The 12,724-nt window shown below is 40.9% G+C and overlaps 1 protein-coding gene across 2 annotated transcripts in view; it reads right to left on the bottom strand.

The window, feature by feature from the left end:
• Positions 1–12,724, bottom strand: part of IL2RA (interleukin 2 receptor subunit alpha) — a 60,873-nt gene that overhangs the window by 23,731 nt on the left and 24,418 nt on the right. For both annotated transcript variants that reach the window (XM_069094263.1, XM_069094264.1), the window contains one exon: positions 713–901. In XM_069094263.1, coding sequence (XP_068950364.1) covers positions 713–901 — 189 coding nt within the window. The remainder of the gene's footprint in view (positions 1–712; positions 902–12,724) is intronic.

Below are 12,724 nucleotides of genomic sequence, written 5' to 3'. Positions count from 1 at the left end.
AGGACTTGGAGCCAGATCTTCCTGACTCTGGGTCTGGTCCTCTATACACTTGTGGTGGCTGAAAATGATGGTGGCAGTCACCTTGAACTTGAAGCTGGAGAAGGCTGAAGGAAGCAGCACTGGAGACTAAGGAGGGAGAAATCATTGTGATATTTGTTTCATTTGAGAGGCAGAGGCAACATGATATAATGAATTCTACTGATGATGTTTCTATGTGACTTTTGATGTTGTAGCTTCCCTGGGTCTCATCTATAAAAGATGACCCTTAAGCTTGCTTCCAACTTTAGATTTATGATGCTATGATCTTTACAGGAGTGACTGGAGTCAGAAAGACCCGAGTTCAAGTTCTGTCTCTGATTTCACATACTAGCTGGGTAACCAGGAGCAAATCACTTAGCCTTTCAGTGCCCCAGGCAAGATCTCTAAGACTGTATCACTGAGGAAGGAGTTACTGATCTGCATTGGTGGAGGAAATTTCCAAATTTGTAGACCAAAATAAAAATAGGAAGAATTATTTTGTCTTTGGAGAGCTGCCAATAAGTTATTTGTTATTTTCAGAAGCAAAAACCCAAGTATCATTTTATCAGAAGAAATTCTTTAAGAGAAGGAGAGAAGTCTATGGATCACCTGGACAATCCTTATAGAATTATGAAGTTCCCATATGCAAACCACAATTTTCCTTCCTTGTTGAATTACAAAAAGAAACACTTACATTTACCCTTACACTGACACTTATCATTCCAGGAAAGATGCCCTTGTGTGTCTTCACACACAATAAATAAGGGAGTGCCTTCCTTCCTATCATAACCAGGTTTACAGGAACAGTCTACGATTGTACCCTTCATATACATTTGCGTTTCAAAGGAGGCAAAGTCAATTTGAGGTGGATGTGGGCATTCTTCTGAAAGACAAAAACCCAAAAAACAAAAATCAATAGCACATTAAAACATTGATTTTAGGCAAATGTACCTTTCAAAGACTATTCCCAGGGGATGAATTGATTATCAATGATCTTGTAGAGGGTTCTTGGCTATTTTGAGACTTAGAAGACTTCCTCTACCACCCTAGGACACAGAGCTGCCTCCTCTTTGGACAGACTCAGGGGACTACTAGGTTGAAAGAGCAAAGCTACTGCCCCAGAAAGTCAAGAGCTCATTCCAGGAACCATAGAATAAGTATTTAACACAATGCTTTGCAACAAATCTCCATTCACACTGTTTGCCTCTGCGGTAGCAATCCCAGAAGCCATTTCTTTTCTTTTTTATTTTCCAAATGCTTTATTCACTTCTGGTTTACTTCATTCATATCCATCAGATTTTGGGTTACAAATTTTCTCCCCGTTTTTCCCCTACCCACCTCCCCAAAATAGCAATCCCCCAGGATATCCCCTCCTCTTATTTCCCAATTACATGTAAAATAGTATTAATAATAGTATGTATACATATATATTTAATATTTGGTTTTAAAACTTTGAATTCCAGATTCATTCCCTTCCTCCCTTGTCACCCACTCTTACTGGGAAGATAAGCAATTCCACATAGGTTGTACATGTGTAGCTAATGCAAAACATTACCATAGTAGATATATTGTAGAAGACTGATTATATTTCCCTCCCTCCTATCCCATCTCCCACTTGATCTGTTCTCTACTTTGGTACTGTCCCTTTTCAAAAGTATGTGCTTCTAACTTCTCTCCCCCCCAGCCTGCCCTCCCTTCCATCATCTCCCCTCTCATCCCCTTCCCCCCTGCTCTCCTGTAGGTGAGATACCCTATTTAGTGTGTATGTCATTCCCTCCCTGAGCCAAATTCAATGAGTATAAGGTTGACCTATTCCCTTTTGCCTTCCTGTTCTTCCCCTCCATTGTAAACATTTTCCCTTGCCTCTTCTATATGACATAGTTTGCCCCATTCTGTTTCTCCCCATCTCCTCTCATTATATTCCTCTCTCACCTCTTAATTTCACCTTTTAAGTATCATCCCTTCCTATTAACTTGGTCCTGTGCCCTCTATCTATGTATACCTGTACACATGTATATACATTCACATATGTAATCATACGCCTATCTACCCTCTGATAAAGACTATATATATATTTCTATTCCCTTCAACTATTTTCATATTGAGAAAAGTTTTATCAGTTACAATGATTGTTTTTCCATGTAGGAATGTAAATAGTTCAACTTTGATAAGTTCCTTATGATTTCTTTTCCCTGTTTACCTTCTCATGCTTCTCTTGCTTCTTGTATCTGAATGTCAAATTTTCTATTCAACTCTGTTTTTTTCTTCAAGAATATTTGAAAGTCCTCTATACCACTGAATGACCATATTTTCTCCTGAAACATGATACTCAGTTTTGCTGGGTAGGTGATTCTTGGTTTTAATCCCAGCTCCTTTGACCTCCAGAATATCATATTCCAGGCTGTTCGATCCCTTAGTGTAGAAGCTGCCAGATCCTGAGTTATCCTGATTGTGTTTCCACAATATTCAAATTGTTTCTTCCTGGCTGCTCGTAATATTCTCTTCTTGATCTGGGAATTTTGGAACCTGGCTATAATATTCCTAGGAGTTTTCTTTTTGGGATCTTTTTCAGGAGGTGATCAGTGGATTCTTTCAACCTCTCTTTTGCCTTCTGGTTCTAAAACATCAGGGCCGTTTTCCTTGAGAATTTCTTGGAGGATGATTTCTAGGTTCTTACTTTGATCATGGCTTTCAGGTAGTCCAATAATTTTTAAATTATCTCTCCTGGACCTATTTTCCAGGTCAGTGGTTTTTCCCATGAGATATTTCACTTTGCCTTCTATTCTTTCATTTGTTTGGATCTGTTTAACAGCATCTTGATTTCTCATAAAGTCACTAGCTTCCCTTTGCTCCATTCTAAATCTGAAGGAATGATTCTCCTCAGTGAGCTTTTGAGATTCTTTTTCCATCTGGCAAATTTGGCTTTTTAAGGCATTCCTCTCCTCATTGCCTTTTTGAGCCTCTTTTGCCATTTGAGTTAGTCTATATTTTTAAGGTGTTATTTTCCTCAGTCAGGCTGTTGACTCTCATTTCATAATTTTCTTGCATCATTCTAATTTCCTCCACTTCTCTTATCTGCTTCTTAAGGTCCTTTATGGCCTGTAACCAGCTTGTTTTCCTTTGAAGCTTTTAGTGCAGGATTTCTGACTTCACTGTCTTCCTCCTGTTCCATGCTTTGATCCTTTTTGTCTCCAAAATAGGAGTCTAATGTTGGATTCTTCTGTTTGTTTTGCTTCCTTTGCCTGATCATGTTGCCACTCAATTACTTGACCTTTGGGCTTTTTGCCACAGTAGGTCTCTGCCACCAGACAGGGGAACTTCTGTCCCAAACGCTGGGATTTTCTCAGCTGCCAGAGGTATTACTTGGGTGCCCTCTCTGAAACCTCCACACACTCTGACAAGCTGGTCACATACCCCAGGATCTCCACCCTAGACTGCAATCCAGATCCAAGCAGGTTAAAGTAAGAGCAACTACCCCTTAGACTAGTCACTTGTTCCCCCTACAGTCTACAGGCCAGGAGCTGAAGCTGCAACTTGGCACCACGGTCTCAGTGGCTTCTCGCTCTGGGGGCAAAAGCCATACTCTCCCAACTACTGGTCCCAAAGTCCACACTGCACTGACCTCTCACTTTGTCCTTTGCCTCTATGTGTTGATAAATCGGGAAGCAGCCACAGCTGCTGGTGATCTGAAGTTCCTCCAGCTGGTGGTTGGTTAGGCCCACCCTAGGGCTAAAACCTCTGGCTCAAGTGGGCCTGGGCTCAGCTCCCAGAGTGCTGTGCTGGCTGATTCCTGCTGGCCTGCCGGGCTGTCTTCAGTGGGAGGTTAGCTTCTCTGTGTCATTTTGTGGGTTCTGTAGCTCCAAAGTTTGTTCAGAGTCCCCTTTTACATGAATTGGGGTTGGTGGAAGCTGGAGCTGCGCAGAAGTCCTGTTTCTACTCCTCCATCTTGACTTCCCCACCTCTTCCCCCCCTCCCCCACCCAGAAGCCATTTATGATTTTGCCTACCTAAATCAGTTGTCCTGTTTTGACTTCATTACACTCAGTTTCTCTGTATGAGACTACCTCCTGTTCTAGGGAGATAGATATCACTGACTACATTCCTGCACCTGCCCACTTAACCCAACCCTTGCTAAGAATATTTAGTCTCTGCATTTACCTGCTTGATTGAGCCAGTACCTATCACTATAAGAGAGGCCTAGAGGGTTCCAGGTCTGGAACACAAGTGCATCCTGGATAACCCGTGTATTTGGGAGATCAATCAGCAAGCATTTATTTTTTTTTGTCTTTTTGGAGGGGGGAAGGCAGGGCAATTGGGGTTAAGTGACTTGCCCAAGATCACACAGCTAGTAAATGTTATGTGTCTGAAGGCGGATTTGAACTCAGGTCCTTCTGACTCCAGGGCGGGTGCTCTATTCACTGTGCCACCTACCCGTCCCTGTTCCTTGACTCCTTTCAACATCACAAGGGTACCAATGGAACACTGGGACAATCTGCCTGTGTTAGGTGTGGGTCTGACTCAGGCCAGTACCCTGTTTTTCAAGTTGGGATGAAATCAGTTATTCCTGGGTCATTTAATAGTTAGCAAAAGAAGGTTTATTTAGCCATAGCAGGGAAAGAAATACTCAAGAAGCATATTCTAACACTTAGCTTGTATAGACAAAACCCCTTCATTGTTACATAGAAATATATCTGAAAAAAATTTTTCTTTCATCAAATGCTTGCTTGTGAAAGTCCTATGTTCAGCATTTGTGCCTAGCAACAAGGGACCTGATTACACCTGATTCATAGTGTACTTTGAAAGTTGTTTTGTTTTCTCTTTTTTTAGAGGAGGCCATATATGTGAACCATTAATAAAACCATCCTCTCAGTACAGGCTAGGGGACTTAATGAACTAGAGTGTAAGGACAAGGAGCCTAATGATGTCTCTCTTTAGAAGCTAGGTTGCCTCCGAAATAGTAAAAACAGAATGTCTGGTAAAAATAGAATGTTGGCATCCATGATAGAAGGGTCTTTTGGGGGACAAAGGAAATACTGTCACATTTCAATTCTTGTGGGGACATAGGAGTGGCCACTAAGGTTAACTATGCATAAAATATTCATGTGTGTGTTTGTCAAGTTAAGATAAAAACAACAACAAAAAAAAACAACATAAGAAAAAAGAAACAAACAATAATAAAATTCCTGCCTTCTTATAGTGCTTCTACCTTTCTGGATACTTCTTATTCTCCACTGCTGAATCATCATCCTGCTTCTATCTGCTAAATATGGGCATTCTCCAATGCTCAGTCCTTGACTCTTTTCTCATATTCCCCTCTCCTCTTCTCTCCTTTCCCCTCCCCTTCTCTGTGAAGAAGACTCATAAATATGTTCAGACCTAACATCTCTTTTAAACTCTAGTCCAGTATCACCAAGTGCCTGCTGGACATCTTCATCTGGATTTCTCATAGGTCTTTCAAACTCCACAACCCCAAATAGAAATCGATTTACTCCCTCCACCCCAACCTTGGACCCCACACCTCCAGCTCATTCCTGATCTAAACCTTCCTGTTTCTCTCAATGGCACTGCCATCATCCCACTCAGCTTTACAATATTAGGGTCATACTGCATTCATTCTTTTCCTTCATCACCACCCCCACCCTCCATCATATCAATTGTTAAGACTTGTCACTTCTATCTCTACAACATATCTCGTATCTGTTCTCTCTACTCATGTAACCTCTGTAAGTTCAAGACCTTCTCAGGTCTTGCCTGAACAATATTGCAACAGCTTCTTAAATTCCCTGCTCTCCAACCCATTCTCCACATAGCTGCCTCATTGATATTTGTAAAACACATATCTGATCACACTATTCAATAATCTTCAGTGATTTCCTAGTGTCTCTACGATAAAATAAAAAAAAAATTCAGCCTGACATTTAAAGCCCTCCATAATATGGCTTCCATCTATATTTCCAATTTTATTTCATATTAGTATACTTCATATACTCTCTATTTTGGTCAAAGTAAGCTTCTGGTTGTACCCTGTACATGACGTTTATTCTCTCAGACCTTTGCCTTTGGACAGGTATTCTTATATCTGGAATGCCAAAAGGCATCTTTGTCTCTTAGGATTTCTTGTTGTTGCTGTTTGGTTGTTTTAGTTGGGTCCAACTTTTCATGACCCTGGGGTTTTCTCAGCAAAGATACCAGAGTGGTTTGCCATTTCCTTCTCCAGCTCATTTTACAGATGAGGAAACTGAGGTAAACAGAGTTAAGTGACTTTTCCAGGTTCACACAGCTAGTAAGTATCTGAATTCAGGAATAGGAGTCTTCCTGATTCCAGGACCCCACTCTATCTACTACCCCGACTAGTTGTTTCTTTCAAAGCACAACTCATTTGCCACCTCCTGAAGGAGGCCTTTCCTGAAGCTGCTAATTTTAAGTGGGAAATCCTCCTTAAAGTTATTTCATACAACTTTGTATATACTTATTTGTGAAGCAGGCATTATTTAATTTTGTATTGTTTTACCTCCAGTTTCTAGCATGATGCCTTGCATATAATAATAATGCTGAACAATTTAAAAAATTTTTAGATTCCATAGACGATGGAGAACATAGCATTTTACTAATAGATAAAAAGATGGTTTCACATCTGCAAAAAGGTTGTAATTGAATATGAGAGCTAACGAAGTTACCCAGTAAAAGAGTGTAAAGAGAACGGAGAAAAGGGTCTAGGACAAAACCATAGCTGGTCAGCGGGGTATGGATGGATGATAAATCAACAGAAAGAGGTGACACAGGTAGGGGAAAAAACAAGAAACAGCAGTGTCTCAAAAAGGGGAAAAAATTATCTACTGAGCAAGTCACCTACTTAACAGTTCCCAGAATTGTAAAAGTCTCGTAACTCAGCCTGCCCTTGTGGTTATGTGCACAGTCCTACTGCCTTCTGTATGACTTATAAATAAACCAATAAGGTTAGACATTTAGTTGCTGTGGAAGAATGTGGAAGAAACTTCTTAGAAGACTTAACAGGAGCTTTTCAGTGAATTCTTATAAGGATATTCATACCAGGAAGAAATTGCACTGGAGGTTTGTCAGAAGCCATTCTTTTCAACTGCGGAAAATTATTAAGAGCAAGATGATGCTTGGAACTTGGAGGGTTTTTTTTTTTTTTTGCTACATTTCAGCATTTTTCAGCAAGGGTCAGTGTGGAAAACTAATGTGACCCTGTCGAGCCAGGGTCACATTAAACAAGGCTTAGAAATATAGAGGCTAATATAAGGTTAAAAGATTAGACCTTCATGAAATCATCATGTTTCCTTGATAGGTGAAAATATTCTCATTAATTGACTGGTTGAGTTTTGGCACTGAGTTTATTTAATTGTGACAAATTATTCAAGATCTGGATATCTGAAGCCAGTTTAAGGAGGGAAAGAGAAAATCTAGTAAAAAGTTCTAAGAAAACTTTTGGGAAAAGACAATTTTCAGATGGGTTTGATCGAGGAGCGGTTAATGATCCCGGATTCTCATTATCTTAAACTGGGATTAATACAATAGGTAACTAGATGGTTTCATAGTTTAAGATTCAATTTATATATCAGATGAACTTTACTAATGCACAATTCCAATCCTATCACTCTACTCATCAAAAACTTTCACAAGCTTTCCATTGCTTGGTAAATAAGATCCAGACTCAGCCAGGTCCTGCTCAGTCTGCCACTCTTGAGGAGACAGAACTTTCCAAGGGTCACAGAGCACTGAGAAAGTACATTTGTATTTCCATGCCTCCTTTCTCTACCCCCCCCCCCAAGCCCTAGAGACTACAGTGGTCAGGGGGCAGTGGCAGAGTAGTAAGAATGAATGGACTCTGAATTGCAGCACAGCATCCCCTTGGCTCCAGATAAACCAGCCTTGGAAAAGGAAGTCATATGGCCTGAGAGGTACTAGTTGCCAGGGGCAGTGATGGAGAGACAATATGTCCTGAACCCCAGACTTCTGGAAGAAAGGCAGAAGTTCTGGACCTGTTCTGGGGGAGTGTTAATAGTTTCAGTTCCTAATCTCCTAGAAAAGAAGGAGGATCTCCTTAAGAAAAGGAGCTCAAAGAGTGCTAGAATCCCAGAATAAATAGGACTGAACATGTGGCTTGGAAACTATAGGAGCAGCAAAAGACTGACTGAGTCATGGTGTGGGAGAACTCGGTCCTTCAACTAATGTGAGTAATTTGGAGAATGTAGACCCTGTGGGAAGGAGGTGACTTCTTAGTATTCCAAATGCCAGGTTACTTTATGGGGAATACCACAAGTTTCAAGGGTAATACTACGAGTATGTAGAAAACATAGCTTTCTAGAAGGATTGTAGAGCCCATACAAGCAGGTGAGGGATTGACTCTCTAGTAACCCAAGTGCAAAATTCCTTTTATTTGGTTTGGGGGAGTCCCAAACCCTTAAAGTGGTACTATAATTGAACCACAAAGATTCCTAGGAATATTGGAGCATTTATAATAAGGTCCATGAAGGTGACTCTATCAACCTCAAGTACAATATTCTGATATTCTCTTGGTAAGGATAAGTGGGGACAAAATGAACTAAATTCTGAGCTTCCTAGGGAAAACTATAAGGGGAGACATAAGCTAAAATAAAATTTGGAGCATTCCCCATCTCCATGTGAACTTAGTGCAAACCCAGCACTTTGGGTTTGGGGCTTGGGGGTTATAGACATTTTAAAAAGGGAAAACCCTAAAACTAAAGTCCCCTAAGTTTCAAGGAAGAGGTGAGATTTTGGAGGAGTACAAGTGATCACTGAATTTCTGCTTCAGCATCTTGATGATGATGATGTGCCTGTGTGGATATAGGGTGGGGAACACCCACTTTTGGACAGCTCTCATGGTTATAAAGCTCTTATGGTGAACTGAAATCTTCTCCATGTAACATTCAATCTTTGGTCCTGGATCTGTCTTCTGAAGCCATGCAGAGCAGGGAAAATGGTATCTTCTGTCAGACAACATAAATTCTTGAGGTTTCTTCCCTTTGTGGTAAAGACAGAACTCAACAGAGAAAATTCTGCTTAATCAGAGCCTTTATTAGATAAAAGACAAATTTATAGCAAAATGAAAGAGGCTCATTCTTGTGGTCCTAACTGAGATCCACAGGGAACTGCTGAAAGAATGCAGCTCTGAGTGCTGTCTTCTGGTGTGATGGAAGAACTGCAAAAGGATTCCATGATCGAACGCAATGCCTAGTGACACCTGCTTTTCAAACAGAATCACTACTCCGTCAAAAAGTAGTAGATGAGAAACTGCTGAATGACTAAGGACATAGGGTTACAAAACTGGAAGAGACTATGGAGGATCTTCTAATGCATTTGACACCAAATAGAAATGGACTTTACATCATTCCTAGTGATCTAACCTGCATAGTGGCTTTTAACTCTTATTTTAGAGATTTTCCCAAGAGTTGTTTCAGAGCAGGAACAGAGCCAGGAAGGAAAACATGATGCAAATATTTGTGTTCAGTTCTCTCCAACACTGGGATGAATCTGAGTTAATGTGGGGCAGACCCCTTTCCGGAAGGTGGATCTTTGAACTATGGAGTATAGCTATATAAATGTCAGTATTAATACGTGGTACCTAGAACTTACTGTAGTATTCTAGATATGGCCTGACTTATACAATATACACTAGGACTATTACCTCCTTCATTATGGACATTATGTATATATTGATGTCATTTAAGATAGGATTAATTTTTTTCTGAGTAATTTAATAATTTTCTTAATAAAGCCAGTAGATTATTAATAAAAGGATGATCATTTGGCTCTCTCTCTTAAACCAAAGACCCCTCAGTGGTGGGCTCACAGTTTATATGCCCTTCTAAGAGTAGATGTTCCCCAGGAGTGCCTAATCAATTCTGGTTGGTTAACTCAATGGGAGGTGGGTTATTTTGGGTTACATGACTTAGGTCACTCAAATCTTGGTCAAAGAGACATTAATTTCCATATCACCTGTCTTGGAAAAATGGGAGAATAGCCATTTTCCCAGACCTGTCTGAGTAAGCACAATGAACAGGAATACACCCACTAGCCTAAAATTAGAATTTCTTTTACTGTCTCGTTAGATTTTGGCCTGGGTAAATCTTGAAGAGAGATTTCTCCCACATCTGTTGGTTTCTGGATGAGGAAGTAGAAAAGGGTAATGATCAAATTAACTTTTGTCAGCAACATCAAAATATCCACTCATTTTGAATTTATGTTCAACCAAAACACATAAACCTCTTTTAGCTAATTTCTCTTTTTTTCCTTTTTGGAGGAGGGAAGGCAGGGCAATTGGGGTTAAGTGACTTGCCCAAGGTCACACAGCTAGTAAGTGTTATGTGTCTGAGGCCAGATTTGAACTCAGGTCCTCCTGACTCCAGGGCCGGTGCTCTAATCACTGAGCCATGTAGATGCCCCCCCTTTTAGCTAATTTCTTAGTATCTTGGCAAGTTCATGTACAAGTTCTTTCAATTCCCTTGGGGAGATTCATGTGGAAGATGAGATGAACTCATTAGGTCAACTAGGGATTATTTTACTATCTCTTCACATATTATACAACTAGATTATCTCCTAGCCATGTTGGTTCTATCCTTTCCAGTGTGAAGATCACTTCCTTTGACTACAAAAATGGAACTAACCTCAATGACTTCTGAGTCATCGGTCACTATTACTTTTTCTGCTTACAGTTTTTGGTACCTTGGTCCTATCTAAAGCACTGTGATCAATTCTGGATGCTATAGTTTAGGAAGGACATTGATAAGCAGCCCAGAGGAGGGCAACAGGTTGATGAAATGTCTCAAGGTCACAACATATAAAGATTAGTTTGATGGAACTGGGGATATATAGTCTATAGAAGGCCCAAGGGAGATGATAATTGCCTTCAAGCATTTGGAGACCTGTAATGGAAGAGGGATTAGATGTGTTTTTTTCCCCCTTGGCTCCTGAAGGAAGAATTAGGAAAATAAGGTAGAAGATGAAATGAGATAAATAACTTCAACGTTAGAAAAAAGTGATCAACAATTAGAACTATCTAGAAATGGAATGTATTGCCTCAAGAGTAGCATGTTTCCTTTCACTAGAGGTTTTCATGCAAAAGTTCAGTAATCACTTGTCAGGTACAATGTATAGTTTATTATTGTTCAAGTATAGGTGATACCAGATGACCTTCAAGGTCTTTTCTAACTCTGAGATTCTGTAAATGTGATAAGATTGCGGGGGGTGGGTGGGGGGGCTCTGTCCTGGGCAAAAGGACTGGCCAATGAAATGCTGATGTGTCTGAATAGGATATGTGCAGAACTCCTGAGATACCACTTGCATATACTTGATTACCTCATCTCTCTTCCTAATGAGGTACTGGCTCTGGGAACCCCCCTGAGCTCTCCTTGAATTCTTGAGATACAGACTCTTTGGGAACCTCCTTGAGCTCTCCTTGAATCTTCTTACATAAGGCCAGAAGCCTTTCATTGTGGCTCTGACCAAACCTTTGTTACTAGCCTGGCCCTCCGTTATCCAGATAGTCCACACCCTTGAATTGGCCTAGCCCACCACTGTCTGTTGTCTCCAGGTAGCCTCCAGCAACTTCCCACCCTTAATCACTCATTGGAGTCTGACCTCATTGACTCCTCCCGAAGACCCTCCCCAAACTCCTCCTCTAGACCACTCCTAGATTCCTACCTCAATCTTTCTAGATATTAGACCCCATCTAGACTCCATGAGAGGAGGAAGGCTAGAGAATGATTTAGTGCAGACTCACTCTGTCAGATGATTCTAGCCCACTTGCAGCATCACAGATACTGAGGCTCCTTAAGAGTCTACCCAATATGGCAAACTTTTAATAAACTTTACTTTTCTTTGGCTGAGAGAAGACTTGATTTGAATTCATTTGGGAGGACCTAGTGTGTTATTTTGGGGTCTCTTGCACCTGTAGCCTAAACCTCATCATTTTATGATGACCCTCTACATTTCCACATGGCACATTTTCTCCATAAAAGTCCTAGCTTCTTTTGGCTAGGGCTTCTGCCTCCCTTAAGGAGAAGAGCTTGCCTGCTGTGTCACCCTGAATAAAAAGCATTGCTTGCTTTGGAGACAGTCTGAGTCTGAATTCTTTCAAGACAACACTGTGACACACACCTTGTACCTCAACAAATGGACGCTTCCTAGATCAGTAGTATTTCCAAAAACTGATTCCATAAGGCAGAGATGAATGAGTCATTAACTCTTCTGTAAAGTTTCTGTATAACCAATGTGATACCCACAGCAGCCACTATGAATATGCATGTGCATTTCCAGGGTAAATTCACAAAATATAAATGACTCTCTTCCTCAAAGGCATAACCAAAATATTTATTCAGATACCAGAGAGCCAATTCCACCATGGTAACAGAGAAGTTTATATAGATCACCAATCTAGGGAGCATCGACATTTCCCAAGTCTTCCCTCTTTTAGGTCTGCCCACAAACAAGCTCCCCTAGGCAAAAGTCCTCCCTCTCTCATTCATGCCAGTTGCTCTGCCGCAGCTCTGCCTCAGTTCTGCCTCTTCCTGTTCCACCCTTCCTGACTCACCTGTTTGGTAAGCTCCTCCCACCATGGGCTCCATGTGACTCAAGAGTCATACAGAAGTGTGACTCAGGCTCCATCACAGCGGTGTGCTGGGCCCAAGCTCAAAGCAGGTTACATAGGCCTATTAATGGGCTGG

Source organism: Petaurus breviceps, unplaced genomic scaffold (assembly GCF_028583685.1).
Source record: "Petaurus breviceps papuanus isolate PSGF00001 unplaced genomic scaffold, PetGlider_PUasm1.0 216, whole genome shotgun sequence".
NCBI lineage: Eukaryota > Metazoa > Chordata > Mammalia > Diprotodontia > Petauridae > Petaurus > Petaurus breviceps.
Note: the sequence above shows the minus strand (reverse complement) of the source record. Positions and strands in the feature narration are given on the sequence as shown.